This window comes from Ambystoma mexicanum, chromosome 3q, assembly GCF_040938575.1.
Source record: "Ambystoma mexicanum isolate Mex_15411 chromosome 3q, UKY_AmexF1_1, whole genome shotgun sequence".
Lineage (NCBI taxonomy): Eukaryota > Metazoa > Chordata > Amphibia > Caudata > Ambystomatidae > Ambystoma > Ambystoma mexicanum.
The window spans coordinates 1,111,344,656-1,111,370,640 of NC_090926.1; the positions used below are offsets into that span (position 1 = coordinate 1,111,344,656).

A 25,985-nucleotide genomic window follows, 5' to 3' on the forward strand; every position below is an offset into this window, starting at 1 on the left:
GCTTGTGCTTTGGCCATCTTGTTTTTTAGCCTTCTTCCTGGCCTGTGAGGCCAGGAACATTCTTAAAAGAACTTCCAGTGCCCGGGAAAGCAGCGGCATTTGGCGGGCTACTGGAGGGCTATGTATGTTTGCTGGCAGGATGTGGGCTGGGACTGTCTGGTCCCAATCCACAAACTGGTTTCAGTGTGTGAATGATATGCATGAGTGTTCCCGCCAGTGGTCCTGATTGGACCACTGCTGGGGTGTGTGAAAGGCTAGTTCGGCCATTGGCTAGTGGGTGTTTCGCCTCTTGCCCGGCTTTTGGGATAAGAGGACCCCTGCACCCACTCGAGAGACCTTGGAGTAACCTGAAGGAACAAAAACTCCTGTCCAGCTGTAAGACCAGTGAAGAGACCAGAGACCCTTCTGAAGGACACCTGGCAACCAACTTCTGCTGCTGTCCTGGAGGAGTCCCGTCTTGCCATGGATCTTCAGCAGTCCTGGTTGGGAGCTGTGACTCTGAGTGAAGGGAACATCCAATGCCGACGTTTGCTCGTTACCCTGCAACGAAGAGACGCCGGAAGTGTCCCGGGATCATGCTGTAGCTGACCAGCTCAGAGTTGCGCTAACCTGCTGCCAACGTCACTGTTCCGCGTTGTGGCCTGGAACTTTGGGGATCCTCAGCTTGTCCTACGTCAATTTCAGAGTCCTAGCGTCATAGGGACCTGAGAAAGGAGGGAACGTCTGACTGCGAAAAGTGAATCCCTTTGCATCGCTGTGCTCCTGTGACCACTGTGCGAAACAGCTTATCTGAGTTGAGTCCAGTCCTGCATAGTGTTTTTCTGCCTTCTTCATCCAAGAGTCCTTGCACTAGCTAAAGACACAGACCAGAGTTTTGCTTGTACCGACAACCCCTGCGAATCAAGGATTGAGGCAGACGGCGGGAAAAGCAACCTCAGACCTTCCATTGACCTGCCAAGTCCTGTGAAGAATCGGGGTACAGGGGCGAGTTACAGGGGTTCTTAACTACCCCCAAACTCACTTTAAACATTTACTAACTTCTATAAAACATTTGCTATACTTTGGCTTTGTCATTGCTTGCTTATGCAAGCCTTCTGAAAGTTGGGGACACTGGTTAGTTAGAATAAACTGTCCTCTAACCTTGGAACCAATCACTAGACCCTAGAGACCGTACCTTCATTTTTTCCTGCATCACAAACGGTCTGAACATTTCCTGAACTTTTGGGCACAAGGCCCCAGACAATTTAGGGAAGGACTTTTGAAGTGAGGGTTAATTTTCTGTGGACCTGTAGTGCATACACTAATCTGTACTTTTGATTTGTATTATGCCCTACTCTAGTAACTGTATACATGTAATTATTAGTGGTGTGATACTTTTAGCCGTTAGTAATTTTTCATAGTGATATTTGGCCATAAATAACTATTTTTATGCATGCAATTTGCGATTCCCATTGTGTGTACTCATGGTGGACACTTTACAAGCTCACCATGTCTTGAGACTTAACCTAGACCTCTCGTCGCTGCTACCTTGAACTGGTTTGGCTACAGCTGTTCTAGGAACAAACATGAAATCACCAATCATACCATTGCCTTTGCTCATTAACGAGAAGACACCTTAAATCTCCTAAAGCATAATCAACAGCCTCATACCCAAGACTTCACTCCACCTTCTCCCCTGCCCAGAGAATACAGTAAAAGGTTCCCTCATTCTTGCTGAAAGCAGCTTCCGGGTGGATGGAGGGGCCTCTCAAAGTGAGTAAAAGAGGGGAACCAGGAATATTCACAAGCTACCCTTTGTTCACTGGTGCACATTTGCAAAGGCATAGACACAATAGCTGTCATGCCTCAAAAGGCTGCCCTGGTGCCTCAGTGTTCTGAATGCCAAGCAGACTCGGTCAACCAGTTTCAGTCACACAGAGGTGCGGGGTGCGAATGCACTCATGGCATATGGAATATGTCTTTTTTGTGAGAACCCAAAGCACTGTAAGCATTAGGAACTTTGCTATACCAAAATGCACCCCTCTACCACTACTGCATGTTCTATCATACACATTTGCCTCCAAGTGCTTCAACACCATAACCCATGGTAGGAGGCCTCATACAAATGAATGATAAAACAACATGCATAACCACTAAAGAACAAACTCCAACACCGCCATCCCCCTGCGTTCAGTGTCAAGACAACCATGCAGTTAGGAGGCTGCTTTATTATCAGCTTCGGCAGGTCCAGCGCAATCACTTTAAATGCCATTTATTCAAGGACACAAAGAAAGAAAATGTGTCTAGGTATCACCCCCTCAGTATTTTAAAAGAAACTGTGGATGGTTTATTATGCAGCAAAATGCATCTCTGCTGCCCGCAACAGTGACCCATACTTGCCCATCACATGAATTCTGAATCACAACACACAAACATCAGTACCAATCATTATGAAAGATTACTCTTTACTGCACCTTTCCTTCCATTTCTAATGACCCCCAAACTTTCTGCTTTTCATCTTGTGCAGCAAGACTTGACTCTAGAATTTCGTGGTGTTAGCATCAAGGTAACCCGAGGTAGAATGCAAAGTCTGGCCGCATCAAGTTAATCCCTTTGGGTCGCCATGCATCGGTGGTCGTTGTCCGAAACTGCTTACCTGCGTCCAGTCCTGTCCCGAGAGTTGACCTGCATCAAGTTTTTTTGCATTTTTTGATTGGAAGACCTTGCATCAGCATTAGTCGCAGACTGGAGATTTACTCGAACCTGCAACCCCTAGTGATCAAGGGCAGAGTCTGGCAGCAGAAAAAGCAAGCTCAGAACCTCTTTAGCAGACCAGCCAACTCCTACGAAGAATCGTAGTATGGGGTTAAGTTGTAGCAATACTTACCCTAACCCCTAACTCCCTCTTAAAGGTTTTAATAACTTATATAAACTTTTGCAATAATTTGGCTTTGCCATTGCTTGTTCATAGAAGCACTCCAAAAGTTGGGGACTAGTTTGTAAGCTAGAATAACTTGTCCTCTAACACTTGGAACACTTCTTTGGACAACAGAGACCATACCTTCATTTTCTTCCAGCTTCTGAAATCTGTATGGAACTTTGATACATTTTTGGGCACAAGTCCCCATACATTTGAGGGATGGACCTCTGAAGTTAAGAATTTATCTCTAGACCTGTAGTGCTTATACTCCTCCATACCTTCCTTTTCAGGGGTTTCATATGTATTTTGCCCTAATCTGGCGATATACAGGTATCTATTAGTGTTGTGTGATATTACCTGTTGGTAGTCATTTTTCACTGTTATATGGCCTAAGTAAAGAAGAACAAGTTACTTACCCCAGATAACCTTCTTTCGCCTGGATTTTCCTCCCACGTATTCCTCATCTTTGATATCTCCAACTATCCAGCTTTAGCTGCTTTGGATAAAAAATTGGCAGAGGGCGCTATGCGTCGATGCAGTCGACTCAATGTCTCTCGAGGGCCTCAGTCTCAAGGATGACAACTGGTGCAGGGGAGTGCTTTGCCAGGTTGATCCGACCCACTTTGGGCCCTGGAAAGTAAATTTTGCTGCCCTGACCCAGAGTGTGAGCTCCAGCTCATCCCAGGGCCCCGCCCATCACTGTGCATTGCTCACCTCCGTACCCTCCCCCGAAGGCCAGAAATCCTTCCCAAACACAATTGAGGGTGTGCAAGTGCATCCATTGCCCAGGGCACCTTCGCACAACTGGTGCAGGTGAGCGCTTTGCCCCATTGATCCGACCCACTTTGGGCCCTGGAAAGTAAATTTCGCTGCCCGACCCAGCGTGCGAGCTACAGGTCATCCCAGGCACCAGCCCCTCACTCCGTGCCCTGCCCGTCTCCAGTTCCTCTCCCCTCCCCCGATTGGCTCTGCAGGCATCAGCCGGGGAACAGGCGGCTTAACAGTCTACCAACCCCAAGTCCACTTTCACAACCCAAAGCAGGCACTGCCCCAACTAACGTTTGTCTCAAGTAAAAGGAAATAATTCACGGCCACCTAGTACCCTAGTTAACATTCAAAAGCTCTAAACAACCGAAACGTACATCCCTCTCCACAACCCCCACTCACCCGGGTGACCTCCCCTGCTAAACCTTCCTGCGACCACCACAAGCAACCCCGACATATCCACAAGAATTAGACGAAGACCACATTGCCGTCAACCAGCATCAACGGACAAGGTAGGCACATTTTCAGTTACAAATAGCCACGCTACTAGCTAGAAATCTAAATTTAGGTGCATCTATATCTGCCATTTTGTGAAACATTGGCCTCTCCCACTATCCAGAAGTCTCAAATCTAGGTGCGTTTCTATCTGCCATATATATATATGTTATGTTATTTTGCATTTATATAGCGCCTTATATACCATTGGTATAGTCTGAAGGCGCTGGTAGGTTGAATGCCCTTGGGAACAGAAGTTCGGGTCAGTAGAGAGTCCAAAAAGAGCGTGTGCGCACCAGGTATGTGTGCAGCTGGTGCGGAATTTAAGTGTTAGCTGCTTCTTAGCAGTAGGTGTGGTGGTTGAGAGATCAGGAGTATGTGTTCGCTCTGGCCGGCTTTATCCAGATCGAGTGTGGCTGCGTTAGGCCTGAGGAGAACGCCTGGCTGGGGGGTGCGAAACCAGCAATGTTTACTTAGAGTGATGGGGAGTGAGCGGGAGATGTTGATATGAGAACAGTTATACCGAATGGTGTCCTAGTATCTGTGTTCTAGTTAAGTGGGGTGTAAGGGAGAGAGTAAGCGTGGGGTGTGGTATGATGTATTCTCTGCATTCCAAAGCATATTATGTACGTCACGCAATTCCGTGCGGACAGGTCCGTTCTATGCATTTTTGCGCAACTTCTAAATGCACTTGGGTGCACTTCTAAATGCACTTGGGTGCACTTCTAAATTCGGCTTTCCTCAGAGAGGCTATTGGTCACAACTTCTAAATCCAATCGGGTACACTTTTAAATTCAACTTTCTCAGAGAGGCTATTGGGTACACTTCTAAATGCACTTGGGTACACTTCTAAATGCACTTGGGTACACTTCTAAATGCACTTGGGTACACTTCTAAATGACATTTTTTTTAAACATAGGCCTTTCTCCCAAGCCATCTTTTGTACGGCGTGAGGAGCAGCAGCTGATCTGTGCTCTGGCAGCCATTTCAGAGCACCCCTGGCCTATTACATCTGTTAGGCAAAGATTGTATGCAATACTCTCTGGGAACACTACAAACAACTCCGACTACAGGTATAGGCAATCCAAACTTTGGTATAAGCTTGTACTACACAGTTTTGGTAGAGTGTTGAGTAGCCAGGCTTATCTCAAGAGGGGAAATGTGAGCTGTAGTGGCGTTACAAAGATTCACAGTTACAGGTATTAAAATACACTGTTACACTCAAGGTTTCTTGCATAAATAATATTTTATCAGTCAGTTATAAAGCCTTCTTCAGAAGGGAGCAATAGAATAGTAACACATACATTTCAATACTGTACACTCTGAGTTTATGAATCAAAAAAGACCCCTTTGGTTTGGCCCACAGACAACCTACACCCACAGGTGAATTCAATAACAAGAGTGCTGGGAACATTAATATCTTACTATTGGCATTCAGAACACTCTTAAAAGTTGGCAAAAGGCAAAGCTCATTAGAACACAAGAGATCACAAATATTTTTAAGCAGGACAAATACATTTAGATCCTCTTAGAAGAGGAATACAATTCAATAGGCTAAGCCAAAATCAATAGGCAAAAGTCTTGTATAGGATGAAGCACTTCTGGTAAGTAAATGAAGTCTTTGCAAAAGTTCTTAGGAGTCATTGAAAAAAAAGATTAATCCAATGTAGGGCCACAAGCTGATTAGACTTGTGAGTTGTGGAAGTTTCAAGCACTTCTACAGCAAAAGGCAAGTTCTCTTAGACTTGTTTTACAGCACTTTAGAAATGAAGAAAAGATGCAGCTGATGACTTCTGTTCCTGTGCAGCTCTGCAGATATCACTGTTCCTGGGCCTCAGTCGTGGGGACAAGAGGGAGGACGTCGGGGGACTCCTGTAATGCACTGGGACGGTCAAAACTAGAAACCGCCAAACTTCACTTTCCACTTTCAGTGGCTGTTTCGCGATTCAGCTCCTCGCGTCTACCGCAAATAGCAACACCGCGGTTCCTGGCTGTTGAGGTGGACTTTCCTTGCTCCTGGGGTCCCGCACTCTGGTGAGGAGGCTCAGGCTTGGTCAGTCCTGCTTCTTTTGAGTCCGGAGGATCTCCCAAAAGCTCTAGGCCAGCTTAAAAGCAACGCACATAATCTGGTGTTACTCTCCCTGGCTATAGGGTTTCCAGCAGCAGCTCTGTGGAAATTAAACCAGCTCCGAGATGGATGTCCAGGTGGCTTACTTTGGGGTTTATTGGTCCCACCAACTCAAAGGGAGAAGTAGTCCTTGCAGGGGCTTCTCTGTCGATGCAAAATTGGCGTTTCAGCACTGCAGCAGGGCTTCGCCAGGCAAACCAACGGTCCAGGAGTTGCAGTAGGCGTCCTCTTCAAGCTCTTCTTCGGTTCATTCATCCAGTGGTCGACTGCCTTCCAAGCCTAAAGCCTCGCCTTTTATTCAGTTCTCTCCCATTCATTCCAGACAAGCTGTCACTCACCCCGAAGGGTGGCTGTCCTTGCCGGACAGTCAGCCAATCGCCACAGAGTGCGTTTGGGTCTCCTAGGAGAGGAAGCACAGAGTTTCGGGCACCATTCACCTCCTGCCTACCCCAGACACTCTGAAGCCAGAGGAGGGCTTCACTCCTGAATCCTGCCAAAGGTGCAATGAAAAGAGACCAAACCTGGTTTGGCGTGCAGAGAAAATCTCTAAAAAGGACCTTTCCACAAAGATTTTGAAAAAGATGGCTCCTGCGCCATTTTGAAAAAGATGGCTCCTGCGGTTGCTTTACCAGAGCTGCGAACGCAGCCCACAGTAAATGTAAACAATGGTAGTTCAAACCAAACCACTGCCACCAGCCATGTAGTGAGGAAAGGGTAACAAAAATGTTACATGAGGATCTAGACAAGGGGGATACTAAGTAACCCCTCCAACACCATTGTAAGATAGTGAGTGCTGGGTTTAGAAAGTTATAATGGTAAGTAAAGTCAATTTCACTTCACTGACCTCATCACAGAAGAAAAAACAGACATCGTTTTCATTACTGAGACATTGTTTCCTGGTGACTATGAGCCCATTGTGCACGAGGCCTTCCCACCCGGTTACAACCTTACTGTCCGGAACAGATTGCGAATAGGAGGGAGAACTTGCGATACTGCACGCATGGTAAAACTGCAACTCTCACCCCTCCACCTCCCACAATTTCCTACTCATCTACAGACCCCCCCAAACCCCCCCCCGCCCCGCACTCCCCCGGCCGAGACACTTGGTGAAACACTGGCCATCAATGTCATCTAACACTTACCATCTTTGGGGATTTGTGGTTCAACTCATTCTCAAACCCATGACCCGATCATTCACAATCTAGAATCACTCAACCGGACAATAAATCTCCACACCCACGGGAGGTCACACCCTTGATGCAATTTTCAGTACTACAAACATATCTACCGAGCCCCCCTGCCCGCTATCATGGACATCATTCAGCAATTTACTTCTTCATACCACTGAGCACAGCGGCTAGTGTTCAAGGCCACACAAGACCACCACCAACCACCTCCCCCATCATTCCACTATGGTATAAAAAGTCTTAATCACCCCAGACTTGGCACACTCCTCAACTCTCCCCATACACTTTTCCTCCAGTAAGGACCTCCAGCGATCGAAACCTTCGACCTCTGGCTTAAAAACACCCTCGCTCCAACAAAATGGGCCTCTCAGATCAGGACCAACCCCCAGGTGGTTCACTGCCAAACTCAAATCACTAAAAACCCTGAAGCACTGTCTGGAACGGACCTGGAGAACCGACCCTAGAGACTAGAACAAAACCACCTTAGAAAGAACAACCAGAGCATACAGACTAGAAATAAGAAAAACAAAGAAAACATTCTATGGGAATAGAATCCTAAATGCTCAAAACCCGAACAAGGAACTGCATAGAATCATATCCAAAGTCAAATCCCCGGCATGATCGAGCCGCCCCCTACCAGTCTCCCAAGATCTATGTGATACCATATCACTGTACTTTCACAATGTCGCTAATGACAGACACTCCACCATCATCACTAAATTGGAACAGAGGCACCCGCCACCCTCCTGCCCACAGACTGACCTCCAAAACCTCCCTCGATACAAATCTTCGAGACCTTCTCTCCTATCTCACAGCAGGAGTTCCACTCGTTCGTAGCAGAAAGCGGCCCTTCAGGCTCCCCCGAGAACCACTCCCCAGCCACACACTTCAAAATAATCCTAGCCTCTACCTGTGCAGGTAGTGTCGCACACTCAATCCTCAACCACTCACATCAGGATCCTTCCCAGAAGCCCTAAAAACCTCTTACATCAAAAAAATCCTCAAAAAACCAACACTCGACCCACTCCCCCCCCCAGAACTACTGCCCAAACTCCAAAACACACTTCATCGCCAAACTCATGGACTGCGCAGCATACAAGCAGATTTGGCTTTTCGCTGAAGCCAGCAACCTCCTAGACCATGCACAATCGGGCTTCAGGGGAACAGAAGCCTCCCTAGTCTCCAACTGGGACGACCTGAAAAGAACCATTGTTCACACTATCCTACTAGACAGGCTACAAACACTAGGAATCGGAAACCCAGCTCTCTTGGATCTCCTCTTTCGTCTCAAATTGCTCACAATCATGCACCTCCACCAGTTCACATCCACCTCACGACCAGTAAGAAAAAGGTGTCCCGCAAGGAGCATCCCTATCTCCCTTAATCTTAAACTTCTACCTAAAACCCATGCCTGCAATCATCGGCTCATACAATCTCACTGGCTACAGCTGCGCAGACACAACCCAGATCATCCTTAAAATCCAAAAATCTCAAGGCTCCAGCACTCCGGCCCAGTCATCATGCCTCTCGGATATTGACCACGGGATGACGACCAACCACCTCATCCTCAACCATGGGAAAACTGCAATCCTAGTTTGCTGGAAAACAGCCCGCCTCACCCTTCCAATTCCGTGGTCTCAATCCCTAGGACAAGCACCAGCAACTTCAAATGTGGTAAAAAATACTGATGCACATTGGACTGACTTTTCTCTCAACTAACACCACCACCGTATCTAAAACAGGTTTCTTCCATTTACAGATCCTCAGGCACATTTTCCCTTACCTCACCTATCCCCACCATTTTTGGGCCATCAACTCCATCATCCTGTCCCGCCTGGACTAAACAAACTGCCTCTACCTAGGAGCTCCTGCCTTCCAAGTAAGGAAACTCTAAAGAATCCAAAATACGGCAGCACACCTGCTCATTATCCTACCCACCCCCCCAGAGAACACAACAGCCCTACACTAAAAGTCCTCCATTGGCTGCCGAGTTTGACACACTACCTTTAAAGCCATGTGCACCCACCGCGCCATCCACAGCACTGGCCTGGAATTCCTTCAAGACAAAACCCTGCCTGACCAGCCCTCAAGGAACCTCAAGATCTCGCACAGCATATCGCCTTGTGGTTCCACCTCACAACAACTCCAGGCTGGGCGCAGCCTCGTTCTCCGTCCAAGCGCCAATCATCTGGAACTCCCTACCCCCTACACATCCGCAATACTGAACCACCTCAAATTCAGAAAGGCCCTAAAGGCCCTGGTCGCTCAGTTTCGCCCCAGACAGACCACAAATAATGAGACCATACCGTCCACACTGGACAAAAGGAAGCTGCAGCTGAAATACATTGAACCATACGGTATGTATACCTTACACCACGTCTGTGGACACAGGCCGCAGGCACAGCCCAGCACCCATGTACCGTAGAATGCAGCTATGGCAATGCCATTCTTGTCTGGCAGGGCACATAACCGTCCACACCGGAACACCAGACGTATCGCATCACCTCTGCCACTAGCATACAGCAACTACCAACGGAAATACATTTCGGGAGAGCTGGGCACACATCAAATCTTCAACAATAGCACCCTATCCCAAACTACCGACATGCCTGACATTTGGGCTGCTTAGTGGAGCCTAGCCAGTCACCTAAATTGGCGAAAATGCACACAAGCATCTCTTAATCGAAACTCTTAGAACCTGCTGTCACAGAGGGCGTTCAAACCACAAAGTGCATGGAGGCCATACAAATGGGGATAGAGCACTATATAAATAACCAAATATAATGAAATGCAATACAATTTCATTGCAGGCATGTAGCGCACGTGCAGTGCCTGTTGGCTTCAGTTCTGTTTTTTCGTGTCATTCTCCAGTATAACTACCCGTATCAATGCAGGTTTGACCGTACTAGGCTCTAAAATAGCGAAAGCTGTAATAGCATGGGAAATTCTACTAAGGGTTAGGCTAGGATGGCAAAGAGGAATATGTGGGAGGAACATCCAGTTGAAAGAACATTACCAGGGGTAAGTAACTTGTTCTTCGAATGGATTGTGTCCTCCCACGCATTCCTCATCTTTGATGACTCCCAAAGCAGTGTTTGTTTTGGTGGAGGGAGTGAGAATTTTGCCATCAATGGTTTCCATTCATTAACAGAATGAAGGACAGATTTTCCAAAGCTTCCATCCTGACTTAGGGTAGAATCAAGGCAGTCATTCTTAGTGAAAGTGTGTATTGTAGACCACATAGCTGCCTTAAATGTTAATAGGAGCACCTCTTTGCAGACCAGAAGAAGTAGCCATGCCCCTAGTGTAATGGGCCCTTAAGCCTTCTGGAGGATCCTTGCCTGCCAGCCTGTAGCATTCGGAAATCGCTATAATAATCCATCTGCATAAGGTCTGTTTTGTTACAGACTGTCCCAGTCAATGACCTGGTATAACCGTGGATATTTGGTCATCCAGACGAAGTTTTGATAACCTTAAAATGTAGAAGCTCAGAGCCCTTCGTGGATCGAGCCTGTGCAACCTCTCCTCCTTGCCAGGAGGAGGTGGAGGATAGAAAGTAGTTAATAATCTTTTGTCCTGAAATGAAAGTCTGAAATGACCTTCAGTAGAAATGAAGGCTTGACCCACAAGACTACCTTGACCTTATAAAATACTGTAAATGGGGGTTTAGAGGATAGTGCCTGCAACTCACTCCTCGGGCTGAAGTTAGTGCTACCAACAAGATGGAATTGTAAGCTAGTAACCTTTGTAACCTTGTAACCTTTAAGGACAAGAATGGAGTGGTTCACACAAGAAAAGTTCACACTAGAGTAAGGTCCCAACGGGAACCTGAAAGGGAGGTGGCGGGAACACATTAGTGAGGCCCTTCAAAAATGTTATCACCAAAAGGTATCTTAAAATATGAAGTTTCCTCAGATGAGCTCTTGAAGATGGAAAGTGCTGCCAAATCACCTTTAATGGTCCCAACCTGGAGCCCCAGATTGGCCAAGTACAGTAGAAAGGATAACACTTCTGATGTTTTGCAAAGGGTCCACATTATTGCCCCTGCACCAGCTGCAGAATTGGCTGAAAGCAAAATCTCCATCACGTCATCCGGGAGGTCCCAAATTCCTGCATCTCAGCCCCTCAGAAACCGTGCGTGAAGGCGGCATGTCTTGACCTCTGGATGGAGAACCAGTCCACTACGAATGCATCCCCTAGAGCTCCTCGTGGGAAATTCCCTGGAGCAGAATAGTTTACACTGAAGATCTCTTGAATGACTTCCTGAGCTACCTCCCACTCGTGGGAGACCCTGCTCTGCCTGCTCAGAGCATCCACCACTGTGTTCTTTACTCCAGCTAGGAGGACCGCCGATAGAAGGATTCCTTCTTGAATTGCCCACGACCAGAGCTGCATTGCCTTTCTGCACAGTGGTAGTGACCCTACACCACCTCTCTTGTTGAGATAGTACATGGCCACAGTCATGATTAGGACATTCTTTACCCGAACAGAGGCAAGAAGTGCCTTCAGCGCAAGTCGGATTGCTCTTGTCTCTAAAAGATTGATGTGTAGTTTAGACTCCGATGGAGACCAACAACCGCAGATGGTTGAGTGAGGAGTCTGTCGCTACCATTCCCTCTGGTCATGGTTGCCAAAATTCTCCATTCAGAATGAGATCCTGTGCGACCCTGGTGGCAAGCTCTTTCCCAAGGATGTATCCAGGATGTATCCAGTACAGCCCTGATGAACTGGAGCTTTTGAGATTGTGTCATATGGGACTTCTTGTAATTGAGGGCGAAGCCCAGTCTGAAGTAAGTGGCAGGTGATGTTGAGAAGATCCAGGACTTGTTCGGGAGAACACGCCCCGGTCAGCCAATCATCCAGGTAGGGGTAGACGTGAATCCCTCTACCCTGAGACTCGCTGCCACCACCGCAAGCAGTTTGGTGAAAACCCTTGGGGCGGAGGTCAGCCTGAATGGCAGAACTAAAAAATTATAATGAGAACCGCCAACGGCGAACCTCCGGTACTCTGTGCCTGGGATGGATTGGCACATGAAAATAAGCATCTTGAAGGTCCAATGATACCATCCAATCCTACAGTTCGAGGGCCTGAAGGATCGGAGAAAGTGTGACCATCTTGAACTTGCCCTTGCTGAGGAACTTGTTCAAGAATCTTAAGTCCAAGATGTTTATCAGTCCTACGTTCTTTTTGGGGGATTAGGAAATAGAGAATACCATTCTTTGTTATCCGCTACAGGTGCCGACTCTATAGCACTTTCTCTAGTGGGGTCAAAGTTTCCTGCACAAGGAAACTATCAGGAACCTTCAAAGAATGGCTCCCCCGGTAGATGGTTCTGAGGTCTCTGAATGAAGGGGTGGCAATAACCTTTGGCTATGGTTTCTAATACCCACATCCATCTCGCCATTCTTTCCGATGAGACAGTCTGCCTCCCACAGGGGTGTCGCGACTTAAGACCTCAGAGGTTTTGAGGCAGCTGAAGCAGTGGCTGTTGGTAAAGATGCTGCTGCTTGAGCAGACTTTGCCCCTCTCACTCGCCCACCACAACTGAATCTCATTTGGCCTCTGACCAGCCATTCCTCTCACTCTTCCAACTGAGTTAGTAGCGACAGGATCTACCCCTCCAAGACGGACCACTGGGTGAAAAGGCTGAGGCTGCCCAATAGTGGAACCCAAATACTTGGCTGCCGCCTTCAAGGTCTGCAGGTTCTCAAGGCTTTTGTCAGCCTTGCTGCCAAAAAGATGAGACCTGTCAAAAGGCATGTTATGGAGTCTAGACTACACGCCAGGTGCAGATCCAGATTACCTTGACCACGCAAATCCGTAAATTATGGTGCTTGCCGCCATGGCTCTGCTGATGCCGTCAGCAGAATCCAAACCCGTGCAAAGATTCGCACATGGCTTCCTTGCCATTCTTTTTCCTCCCATTTGGGAATATGCTCACCCACCATTGACATGCAGTCCTAGAGTGTATGAAAACTTTGCCAAGGCACAAGTGGAGTTGACCAATTTAAGAGCCATTCTCACCAGCATAAAAAAAATGTTTTCCTCGACCAGGCATCTACTCTTTCATCATCTCTATCCGGTGGGATGGTCGGATAGGCTGCCTGGTTCGAGGTAGCGGTTGCTGGCTGCACCACCAGAACTTCTGGGGTAGGGCGAGTCGACGAGTAGCTGGGGTCGCTACATGATGGGTGGTATTTCTTTGTCAGGTTCATATTTACTGGCAGACTTGACTCTGGTGCTTCCCAATTGGCACTTCCTCTCATCTGAAGAGCAATATGAAAAGTTAAGATGGGATCCTTTTGAGGACTTTATCTAGAACATCTGTAAGGTCATCTTGTTCTAAAGGGAGGGCAGGTCTGCTCCATCCTAGGTAATACACTACAGTAATCCACTTTGGATAAGCCCGAACAGAAAAGGGTGAATGTATTCTGCAGCTGCTGTTTTGCTCAAGTTTTGTGACACAGTCAGCGAATACTGCAAGCACGCTGTTCGTGCCATTAAGGATTAATTCCTATCCGTGTGCCTTTAAGGAAGGACCTTTTGGCGTGAGGCCACGCCCACCCCAGCTGAGAGCCGGTGCATATAACGTGGCCATTCAGCCCTCGTGGCGATAAGCCCGAACGGAAAAGGGCGAATGTATTCTGCAGCTGCTGTTTTGCTGTTGTACGAAGGTGCGGAGCAGGAGCTCAATCATTAACATCCAAAACTGAAACTCGGGTTTGGACGATTACGGTAAGGAACCGTTTACTACCTACCTATTAGACACCGTCACAGACTCACAAGAGACTGTTGGGAAAAGGCTTCCTTTGGTCTCGCAGGTCCTCATTAACACTTTAAATCACTGCGAGTTACTGGTGGTATTATATTCGGCGGAAGAACGCATTTCATACTTTAGTTAAGACTCGCAATGCCAGCCAAGGGGAAAGCAGGTAGACAACGGTATCATTTTAGGAGGGGGAGGAGATGTACAGAAAACCCCACCACCAAATAGAATACCTAAAGAAATAAATGCTGATCAGGTGAACAACGGAAAAGGCACTATTCCGGCATTGTTCAAGCAAACTAAGTCAAAGGTCAAAGAGGCGACTACTACGACTGAAGAACCTGTTAAACCACAAAATCATGGACAACTTCATGATACAACAAGCTATGAAGATATTGACAACAATCCATTGCTCGATTTATGCCTATCAATACAGAGATCCATGGCAGCTACATCCAACATGGCCCCTACTCACAAAGATATAGAAATAACAGTTGAAGCACAGGTACTGCAACCTATGGGAAGCCATTTGCCTACTAATCTTTCTCCCAGGTTGTCAGTATCCCCGAATCTTGCAATAGACATTGAACCAACAAATAATTCAGCAGAAGTAAGCTCCAATGTTGGAATACAGGAGAATTTGACAGCAATTGCCGTGTTACAGGCGTCCATGAATTCAATGCAGATTTGGATGAAAATAATGTTAAAACTATGCAGGAGAATACATGTAAACATAGTATTGCAATTGAATATCCCAAATTCTGGCTCTAACATCCTACCACAGGAGCCTGAAATGGCCCCGCAAGAAAGGGAAGGAATACAGAATGAACAAAAACTTGACATAGAAGGAGTGAAGGAAATTAATGATAATTCAACTACACCTCTATTCCCGGAAACAGAGACGCTTGGCTAAGAGAGCTGCAATGCGTCGGGTTCTTTGTGTGGAGGCCTCACCGCTACCTGCTACAGCCCCACTTACGGTAAATAAATCAAGAGCCAGGAAAAAGGCCAATAGGGCCAAAAAACAATCTTAAAGGCCCTCGTACCCTCACAAGTTGGATCATTTCAGAGAAATCTGATACAATGACAACGAATTGTGAAGAACCAGACTTGGAGCTACTACAACCATTAGACTCAAATGGAGGTCAATCATCAACTCCACATCGGAGGGTTGCGATTAGAGAGGATAACAGTATGCAAACAGAAGGGCTGGGAAAGTACAAATAATATCAGTCCTATTGAAGATAAAGTCTCATTAAAAATCTAAATCAGAAGACAAAGAACTGTTGGTTATCTAGGACAGCATTTTTAACTAAACTTAATCTCATCCCACAGTTACGCGTCATAAGATCTGAGGAATTTGACTTTGTGGAGCCACTTCGTTGTACTAATCCGAATGTTACAGCTCTACATTGTAAAGTCCTTGCCACAGGAGATCTGATGCGGAAGCATAAGAAACCTTGTACAAATTGACATTGAAATTGATGCCAATCCTGAAGAAAATGACCCTATTTTGAGTGCCAAGAATAAATGTTACCCTCAAAATTAATCAAATGTCAATTTACCCCAAGGCAAAAAAGTAGAGATGAGTGACATTCAGACCATGTTAAAATGGCTAGCGGAATCCTTACCTATGGCAATTCAGAACCGCTTTTCTCACCTTTTATTGCAATCTGGGTCCTTATGTGAAATAACTGTCTCCTCTTGTTTTTTCCTTCAGGAAACATGGTTCCTTACCCCCTTGGTAGTTGATGGCTACTGTCTGTACCACACAGTGGCTAAGAAAGGACTGAGAGGGTGGCCTTATAATTGGGTTCCTACAGTCTTTCGATTCAAAGTCCTACCCAATGTATATAATAACATCTGTGCAGTAGAGGTTGATATGGAGAGTAGGGGTGAGATGGTTAAACTCTTATTGGTTAACATCTATAATCCTCCAGGAGGTTACCACAGAGAAAAAATATTCAGTATGCGCTTCATGAGCTGTTGAGTGGTTGGAGTTATGCAACCAGTAGTAACCATATTATCGTGGCTGGGGATTTTAATCGTCATAGTTGGAGGGAAGGGCTGTGCTATTAATATCAAGTTGCAGAAATCCAGCTTGATGACTTATACCAAACCTGATATCGAGGGAGATTGCCAGCTGAGCTTTTTCTATGACTGGGAGCTTGAAATTATTAATGGGCACACTTTTAATGATCGCCCAGGGAAAACCACATGTACCACAGGCTCTACCAAGAATACTTTAGATTACATTATTTGTTAGTGTGGGTGTGGCAGTATTGGTTGAAGACCTGTTTATAACTAATAATGATTAGAGTGACCATGCAATGTTACATATGCATCTTGAACATATAGAAGCGCTAACCCCATGTAAATTATTAGGCAATATGTTAACCAGGCAAACAGCTACTAGGATAATATGGTCTGATACTAATATCGCAAATGCACAAAAAAACATTATCTGGTAACCAAGATTTCCTGACCAAATGCAAGTCTATGACCATTGAGGGAATCAAGAGTTGGATTAGTGAGCTTTCAGGTGAGCATGCAACATTAAAGTCTCATAGAGCCCTTAAAGGAAATGTAGCTGAGAAGCCATTTGATAGAGAAATTAGAGATGCAAAAAGACTATTAAGAAAGAAAATCCGTATAGCCAAAAAAATCAAATCATGCCCTGATAACTAAGTAAAAATATAAGAACATTAAAAAAATACAGTTCATGGCTCAAAATAAGGTTAAGATCTAAACATAGGACCGCATGGCAACATACTGTCAAGGTTATGTTTTCCCGAAACTCTCGCTCTATCTGGGCACTTTTAGGTATGGCAAGGGGCAATACCAGGCAACCGATGATTAATCCAATTAGTGAACAGGAATGGGAGGATTATCTAGAACAACGTAATCAGATGGGAATTGTAGTAAGTGATAGGTTTGTACCTGAAAGATCACTGACTGGACCAATAGAGGTGGTAGAGACTAACTTAGAAAATAAGATCAATAACTTGAAATCCTTTAGGGCCCCAGGGCCAAATGGATTATCTAATACAGTCCTGAAGCATAACTCAGGATTTTGGGCCAGGTTGCTTAAAATCTTATTTGAGAAGGTACTAAGAGACGGGAAAATTCCCAATAGTTGGAAAACTTCCATTTAGGTTCCTGTATTCAAAAAAGGGGTGAAGACTGTACCGGGAAATTACCGTTTACTCTCTATGCTCGATGCATCTGGTAAATTATTTGCCTCTCTTTTGCTGGATGAGTTACAAGCCTGGACAGATGGGGCTGGAGTACTAGATGGCCTCCAATGTGGTTTCCGGGTAGGCTACTCTACATCACATAATCAATTAGTCATGTATCTATTGAGAAGCCGGGCATTGCAGCCAAATAATCCACCTCTATATGCAATGTATATTGATTTTAAGGCGGCTTTCGATATGGTTGCCAGAGATGAACTTTGGCTAAAGGTGTATAATTTGGGTTGCCCGGAGGGATTGCTCTACTATCTTAAATTACTACATGAAAACACCACAGTAAGATTGAAAGTAGATAGCGGGGGCACTATGACTAAGATAGTGGTTCAGAATAGGGGTGTGAAGCGGAGTTGCGTTACCGCACCACTGCTTTACAACCTCTGTTTCTGATGCACCTCAGTTCATATTGAATGCCCCCAAATACTCCTCCTAAAATAGGAACAAAAAATTGTGTTATTATCGCATATGCCAATGATCTTGTGCTCTTTGGACACGCTTTTAGTGGTCTTAAGAGATCTGCAGAATGCCTATGGCAATTCGCAGATACTAATAGCCTGATGATCAACCATTTACTTACATTTTTAAAGCGCTCACACAGCCCACGGGCATCGAGGCTCTGTTACAGGAATTGTTTTTTTAGTTACATAATTGTTTTTCCTTTTTTCTCTTAGTTGTGTATTTATAACGCGCTTAAACACTTAGAGGTTTCTAAGCGTGGACCCGGGGATCGAACCTGTGTTCCTTCGTGTCGTCTTGCATCCAAGGCGCGCACGTTGCCGCTGAGCTATCCTCCCGGGAACCATAAGACCAAGATCATGGTCTATTCCAGCAAAAAGATAACTAGACCTTGCATGTATATTAGATCTCATGAAATTCAGTATGTGGATACTTATACGTATCTAGCAGTAGAGTTCGACGCCACAAGGGGACACTTGTATTGTATCCAAGCCCGCAAAGTGAAGGCGGCCCAGTTAACCACTCCGATATATCAATTTACTCGTACTCAGAGCAGGTTTTTGATTTGGGGAGCGAGACAATTATATGTGCAATGCATGATCCCTATGGTCATATATGGTCTTAAATCTCTGTTCGATATGGATCTTGAATGGCTTGAAGTACTCGAAGGTAAATTCTGGAGGAAACTACTGGGACTTCCTCAGTCCATCCCTATAGCCATCCTAAGGTTGGAGTTGGGCCTTATATCTTTAAAGACCAGGGTATTAAGGAAGAGGGCAGAGATCTATATTAAGATCTATAATAGCACTGCCACTCAGTCCAAGCAAACAAACTGTTGGCTAGACTGGGGGGAAGAGGTGGGCACAAATAAGCTTAATAGGCTTTTTGAAAACATGGACCAACTTTTTGAAGATCTAGGCTGGGCTCCAAAAAAATGTGTTAATTATGAGACCAACAGATTCCATCTAGGTAAATATATCGAGCTGTGAGACTGGCAAAAAACCTTTTAGGCATCTGGAGAAACTTAAGTGTTATAGGCATGTAATTTATATGCTATATACTTTTAAGCAAGCACAAAAGTACCTTATCCTCTGTCCTGGTCCAAAGCTCAGAAGATTCCTGTTATTATTAAGACTCAATAACTTTCCAGTTATAGAGATAATGGGCAGACAATCACAAATAACCCGTTCTCAGCGGATTTGTAGATTGTGTAAAACACAGAATCAATTGGAAAGTGCTAAACACATATGGACATTATGCCTCAAAATGGTAACAGCATATATAAAACATTATGGGAAAAACGCACACAATCTGAATTACATCAAAGACTTGCAATTCTGATCACAGAGTATCAACACCTGGAATCCCAGTCTTCAAATTGCCCTGTATAATGTATTCAATATGTGGTGTACATGCCTAGAAAGAATTGAGTGCCAGTTAATCGGTGGGCCTACAGTACTGATAAATAGCTTTGGGCTGTAAAAGTTTTTCTCTTTTTGTTTTCCATTTATGTTATTATACTACTGGAAACTGAAATGTACATGGCAATAGTTGGTCTGTGACGTGAAGGGTCTAAAATGATTAATGTGGTTAGTCCTTATTCATTTATTGATTGTATTTTGTATACGTTTATATATATATATATGTTGAATGTATTTATTGGTATAATACTTTTGTAATTATGATTAATTATATGTGTAATGTTTTTATTTTTAAAAACTATCACATTAAATAAGTAATCCACTACCTTGGTCATCAACTGCCTGTAAGAGGCATCTGCATGCTCATCTGACTCAGGCTTTCCAGATTCCAATTCTGGTGAAGAGTCTAACTCCACTGGCTGTCTGCAAAGTTTCGCATAGGTCTATCAGTCTAGATTCCGCAGATATTAAACTATCAGACACATTGGGTGTGCCATTATGCAAACCAAAGGGCGCATAATTATCAGATGGCTCACTGACCTCATAAATTGACGTCAGATTTAAAGAAATCCTTTCTGGGTAAAGGAGTATAAGGCTTCAACCATTTCGAGCCTGACCCTGAGGAGTCTTCGATGAAGGTTTGATGTCAAAGGCACCGGAGGCTTTGATGGGGCCACCGGTGTCGACAAACTCGACTTGTCTTTCGGCCTCGAAGGCTCTCAAGTGGGATCTGGCCTACGTCCTGGGATCAAGGGATTTGGCTCAAGCCCTTTCCTTACCGGCTTCGGAAGATGTGGTAGGAGCATGGCCTGCCTGTTTCAAGGGTTTCTGGCTCTTGAATATCTTAAACATTTCTTGCCTGAATGCTTCCCATTTGGCTGGAGTGGAGGCCTTTGTGTAACACGATCTAGCCCTCTCAGGAGAGGAGTCTGTAGAGGACGTCTAAGTAGGTGATTTATGATGCATCTTTGACTTCCTCAACTGAGAGGAGTGGTGGTGGTGGGAGCCACTCCTTGACCTGAACCTTTTTGCCTTTTTTCTTAGAGAGTCGTCTCTCGCTTCGTCAGAAGAATGTTTCTTTGACGGGGTAGTCAATGGGAATTTCTTTGGGAACCTACCTGCTGCCAATTTCAGAGCTTTTCTGGTCATCGGTTGACACTTTGAACTGGCCGAGGTCTTGTGCTCCACACCGAGACACCACAAGCATACTCGATGCGGATCGGTCAACAACATCTTGGCACTTTCTAAACCCGGTCTTCGGGGTAGTCTGTTGAAGACATTTTGGGATATTTTTCAAGGAAATTTCGGAGGCGCGCCCTAGTACTCTAAACAGAACTGTAGTCTTACAGGCGCTGTGCATGCTATATATGCCTCTGATGACGACATCCTCGAGGCGGAGGCCCTCGAGGAGTCCACTGCAGCGACGCCCAGCGCCCTGGCTGAAAAATTATTGCGAAGCAGTGAAGCTGGATATTGGAGATCTCAAAGATTAAGGCTCCGTGGGAGGACAATCCATTCGAAGTATTTCCTTGACTGTTTAACTGTTTGCTCGTTGAGGACCCCTTACAAGGTCACCACCTCTTGAGACTTAGCCTAGATCACTCATCCACCTACCTTGAAGTGGTTTGGCTACAGCTCCCAGAGTTGTCCCCATCACAATACTAGGTTGGCCTTCTATACATCTGTCCACCAGGCCAGAGTATAGACAATCAGTGCTAACAGAAGGAAAGAGGCAGAGAGAAACAAGATTGTGGAAGTCTTCCTCCACTGTACAGAGCCCTCCTGACCACTAATCCCACCCCCTTTCCTTCGTCTCTAGGATCAAAGGCCTTTCAAAATGGAGCACTATGAAGTTACCTTTGATGCCTTGGCCCAGGACAGCTGCCTGTTTGGCGTCTGTCTCTGGCAAAGGGCATTACCTACCCTCACAAAGATCAAAGATGCGACAATCATTCAGGCCCCTGGCCAGAATACACACCACCTTCCACAGCATGAGCAGACATGAATGTGGCTGCAAGGATTATAAGAAGTTCCATACAACATGCCTTAACTCCGGGATTGCTTTATTTTAGAGTTTACCCTGCCACCATCATGGGCTACTTATGATCATTATAGTTTTGTTACAGGGGTAGTAGCTTAAATGCATCTCCTGCACTGCAGAGATATGGCTGTCACGGCAGCTGTCAGAGCAACTGTGACATCTGAACCTGCTCTGTGCCAATGGAAGAGCAGTCGTTGCTGCAAATCAGGATAGTGATGCAGCAGGACAAGATACACACTATGCTTTTGCATGGAGTTTATGAAAGGGAAATTTGATCAGCAGATTATCCTTTCAGAGATAGAATTACGTAATTTTATTAACCAACATTGATCAAGAGAAACTGATAGTGTTGCCTGTAACAGTGAAAAGGAACATTTACCCAACTGAAAATAATCGGAACCAGACTTTAAAGACTTTGCATACTATGAACTCAAAAGCATTTTCAGGCCTGTGAAGGGGGAGCCAGCCCAGTTATTTCCATTGCTACAAAATGTACATTACAATATCCAACTACAACAGCCTAAAGTTCACAAAGTTTGCTATGATTTGTTTAATGGCAAACCAAACAGAACTTTAGAAATCACCATCACGTGCATTAGAGCCTTCTAATGCACGTTCGAAACCTTTTACACCCCCCAACCCTGCACCCAAATGCGGCTCTTAAACTTACCTTCAGCACATCGGCATTCATAACCGTTGGGTCTGTCCACACATTTGGCTCCATTCTGACAAGGGGTACTGGCACACTCATCAATGTCAATCTGGCACATCGAGCCGGTGAAACCTGGAAGGAAGTGCGAAGGGACATGAAGTGATATGAATGTCTAAACAGAACCACCAGAGCAGCATTCAGTTTTAAGAACATTTGCCATTTATGTGAAAGTCAGCAGATGTTATCAAGGTAAATAGGAGGACAGGAAAGAAAGCTATACACTCACTTCACTTAGTTACCCAATTTTTATTTTATAGCACTATTTAAATGGAATTCCAAAATCAACCCTGGGTCAGTTTTGGGAATCTAACCTATTATGGTGAACAGGAAAGACACTGAAGTCTAGCCGGACCCAATAAGGGTAAGAAGCAGAGCTGTGAGGCATAGATTTAGGAGGGGGGCTACAATGAGTCCACACAGCAATACGAATAATTAGATAGGCAAGTACAACAATATAGCATGAGTAGGCCTTTAAAATGCACAACAAGCAAATTAAACCTCTAGACAACTATTGACACTGCCAAATGTTATTTTCATTGGTTTATTTATGAATTTGGCTAGTGCAACATAAGCAATTTAGGGCCCCATGATCTACAAATCCACTCAACAATTCTGGGCAAGGACAGTGTGTGCATATCAAAATCCGAAATCCATTAAAAATAATTATATATTCAAATTTTAATCAAGTTAGTCTCCAGTTTCTACATCATGGAGACCATGCTGGTATAGGCTCAAATATGAATTTTACCTGTAGGCACTACAATAACCTTGACCTCCAGGCAATAGGGACCCAACCTTTGGTATAAGTCTGAACTACACAGGTTGGTAGTGTGGTCGAGCAGCCAGGCTGATCTCAAGAGGGGTCAATGTGAGCAGTAAGGTTGCGACAGTTTCACAGTGGCAGTTATCCAAATACACACTTACACAAGGTTTCATGACAAAACAATGATTCATTTATTTAGTCAGTTGTAAAGCCTTCTTCAGAAGGGAGCAATTTTTGTAACAATTAAAGTACACTTCAAAACACAATCTTAGTTTCTCTAAATTAGATGATACCCATTGGGGATGGCGCACAGACTCTTCCTGCACCCTCAGGTGACTTAAATAGCTAGAACACTGGACATCGATTTATCACTAGTACATTTAGAGCAATATTGAGTTTGGTGCAAAAGATGGAATAGAGGAATAAAACAAAGGTTAACAAATTCATAAACAGGCAAGTACTTTTGAAAACCTTCCAATGGCAAATATGTTTAAATCTTTCCTGGGGTAAGGTCAAAGCACAAAGTCAGAGGTAAAGAGGAGTCTCTCAGGGAGCCAGGACAGCCAATGTTAATTGCACAATGTCAAGAGAAGCTGAAGATCTTTACAGGTAGGTAAAAAGTCTTGCACAATGTTTTTAGAAATGTTTGTAGAAAATAGAACACTTGAAGGGACACAAGCTGGGAGGCTTGTGAGGGGCAAAGTTTCAGCAACTCTGCAAGGTAACCAAGACTGGTCTCCACTGAGCAAGTACGGCTACACAAGAGGTTAGATCTCTTATACTTTACAGTACCTCTGGTTAGAGAAATGGTTCCAGCTGGCTTTTGTTCCTGTACAGCTCTGCAGATCCTGTTGTTCCTGAGCCTCAGTCGTGGGGACAAGAGGGAGGACTTCTGGGGAACCCTGGTCTGCAATGGGAAGGTCAGCAGCAGCAATTGGCAAACTTCAATTCAGCAGTTCTTCAGTGTTTCAGCTCATTGCGTCTGACAGCAAATAGCAACACTGCGGTTCTCGGATACCATTTCAGACTTTCCTTGCTTCTGGGATCCAGCACTCGGTTGAGGTGGCTCAGGCTTGGGTCAGTCCTGCATCAGGGAAGTCCAGGGATCTTTCTAGCGCTCTGTTCCGACTCTAAAGCAACGCACACAATCTGGTGTTCCTCTCCCTGGCTCTTTGGTTCCTGCAGCAGTAGAAATGCAACCAGCTTTGAGAGGATGTCCAGACAGGTTTACTTTGGAGTTGATTGGTCCCACCAACACAAAAAAGGTAGAAGTCCTTGCAGGGCTTCTCTAGTTGAGGCGAATTCAGAGCTTCAGCACAGCAGCAGAGCTTCACCGGGCAAACCAACGGTCCAGGAGTTGCAGAGGGCGTCTCTTACAGGTTCTTCTTCGGATTCCTTCGTCCAGTGGTCGACTGCCTTCCAAGCCAAAAAGCCTCGCCTTTTATGCAGGTTTCTCCCACTCATCCCAGCCTAGCTGTCAATCACACCGCGGGGTGGCTGTCCAGTCCATAGTCCCCTTTCCTCCATACTTGAGGGACATTCTGTCCTTCGGAACGGGACCGGAGCACATTTTGTAAAAGAATAAGAACTTGTTTCGTCCTTTTATTTTTACGCATCGCCCTTCAGTCCTTTTCTATTACCAGCTGTGAGACCATTTAAGCAATAATCGAGGATACTTTTTAGAGGGGACGGCGGGCGGGCGTATGGAGGAAAGGGGACTATGGACTAGGAGTAAGGTAGTCACTACTGTGAGTAATTTTGTTATACTCCCATGTCCCATCCCCTTACCTCCATACTTGTGGGAGATTCCCAAGCACACCTCACAGTTCATACGGGTGGATGGAAAAACCCCTTTACTGGAATTGGTTATTAAGAACAGCCTGGCCGAATTGGACATCGCCCCTGGAGCTAAGGTCCAAGCAGTAATGCTTACAAAAAGCTGAGGAGAAGCCCACGTATCTGCCTTGGCGATCGTTTCCCAAGGGACATACTTTTGGAAGCCAACAGCAGCTGCTTTGCCACATACAAGATAAACATGGATGCCTTTCGGAGGTTGAAATCCCTGAATGCTATAGGCTTCTGAAATACAGGAGGGAATCCCTCAGGAAATAGTTGCTTTGGAAGCCAGTTTCCCCTTCGGGTCTCCAAATGTGCACAGAGTTGTGAGGAGTCCCTGATTTCACTCATTCTATAGAAGTAAAACTTCACGGCTCGCCTGACGTCCAAGTTGTGTAAAACTCTCCCGGCATCAGATGCTGGGTTAGGAAAAAGGACTTAGGACTGTTGGTACTGGATTTAGCCCCAAGAAGAGGAACCTCGGGTTTTAACCTGGGACGAATAGCTCTCAAGAGGGGCCTTGAACCTTGGCTCAGTGTGAAAGCACCAGAAACTGAGACCTCAGGGCGTACCTCGGTATCCAGAGCCACAGAATCCCCCACCCAAGCGCCAGACTCCTACTTCAAGGACAAGAACTTGTGCACAGGTATCCAAAATGCCTGTGCCAACAAAATAACAATGCTTCAGGCGAAGAACAACAAAAAAGCGTCCATAACTGCCCCAAACACTTAACATAGGCCTTCCCGCCAAGGCTACCACTAACCCTTTACCGACTCTGAAACCTCTGGACATCCCCCTTTCTACTTTCGCAAAGTCTCCACCAAAGTCGTCGAGAAAGTCATCCTCACCCTCAAACCCTCTAATTGCCAGGGCGACCCATGTCCAGCCCAAATCATAAAAGACGCCGCCCGTGAACTCTCACCCTTCATTACTAAACTTATAAATGCCTCCTTCACATCAGGTACCATACCCAGCAACCTGAAACATTCCTGGCTCCTCCCCCTCCTCAAAAAGCAAACCTTGGACCCCTCCATCCCAACCAATTACCGCCCCATAACCACTGCCGTTCCTACTGAAAATCCTAGACAAAGTAGCTTACCAACAAATTCAGCACCACCTGGAACTAAACCACCTCCTAGGAGTCCGACAGTCCGGCTTCAGACCACAGCATGGCACCGAGACTCACTCCTAGACCTTGAGGCACAAATAGACACACTAAGAGTTAAAGGCACGACTTCACTCTTACTACTCCTTGACCTCTCTG

The 25,985-nt window shown here is 45.5% G+C and overlaps 1 protein-coding gene across 1 annotated transcript in view; it reads right to left on the minus strand.

The window, feature by feature from the left end:
* The window catches only part of LOC138447652 (neurogenic locus notch homolog protein 3-like), a 536,025-nt gene that overhangs the window by 247,452 nt on the left and 262,588 nt on the right, over positions 1 to 25,985 (minus strand). The window contains exon 10 of the mRNA XM_069603876.1: positions 22,081 to 22,194. Coding sequence (XP_069459977.1) covers positions 22,081 to 22,194 — 114 coding nt within the window. The remainder of the gene's footprint in view (positions 1 to 22,080; positions 22,195 to 25,985) is intronic.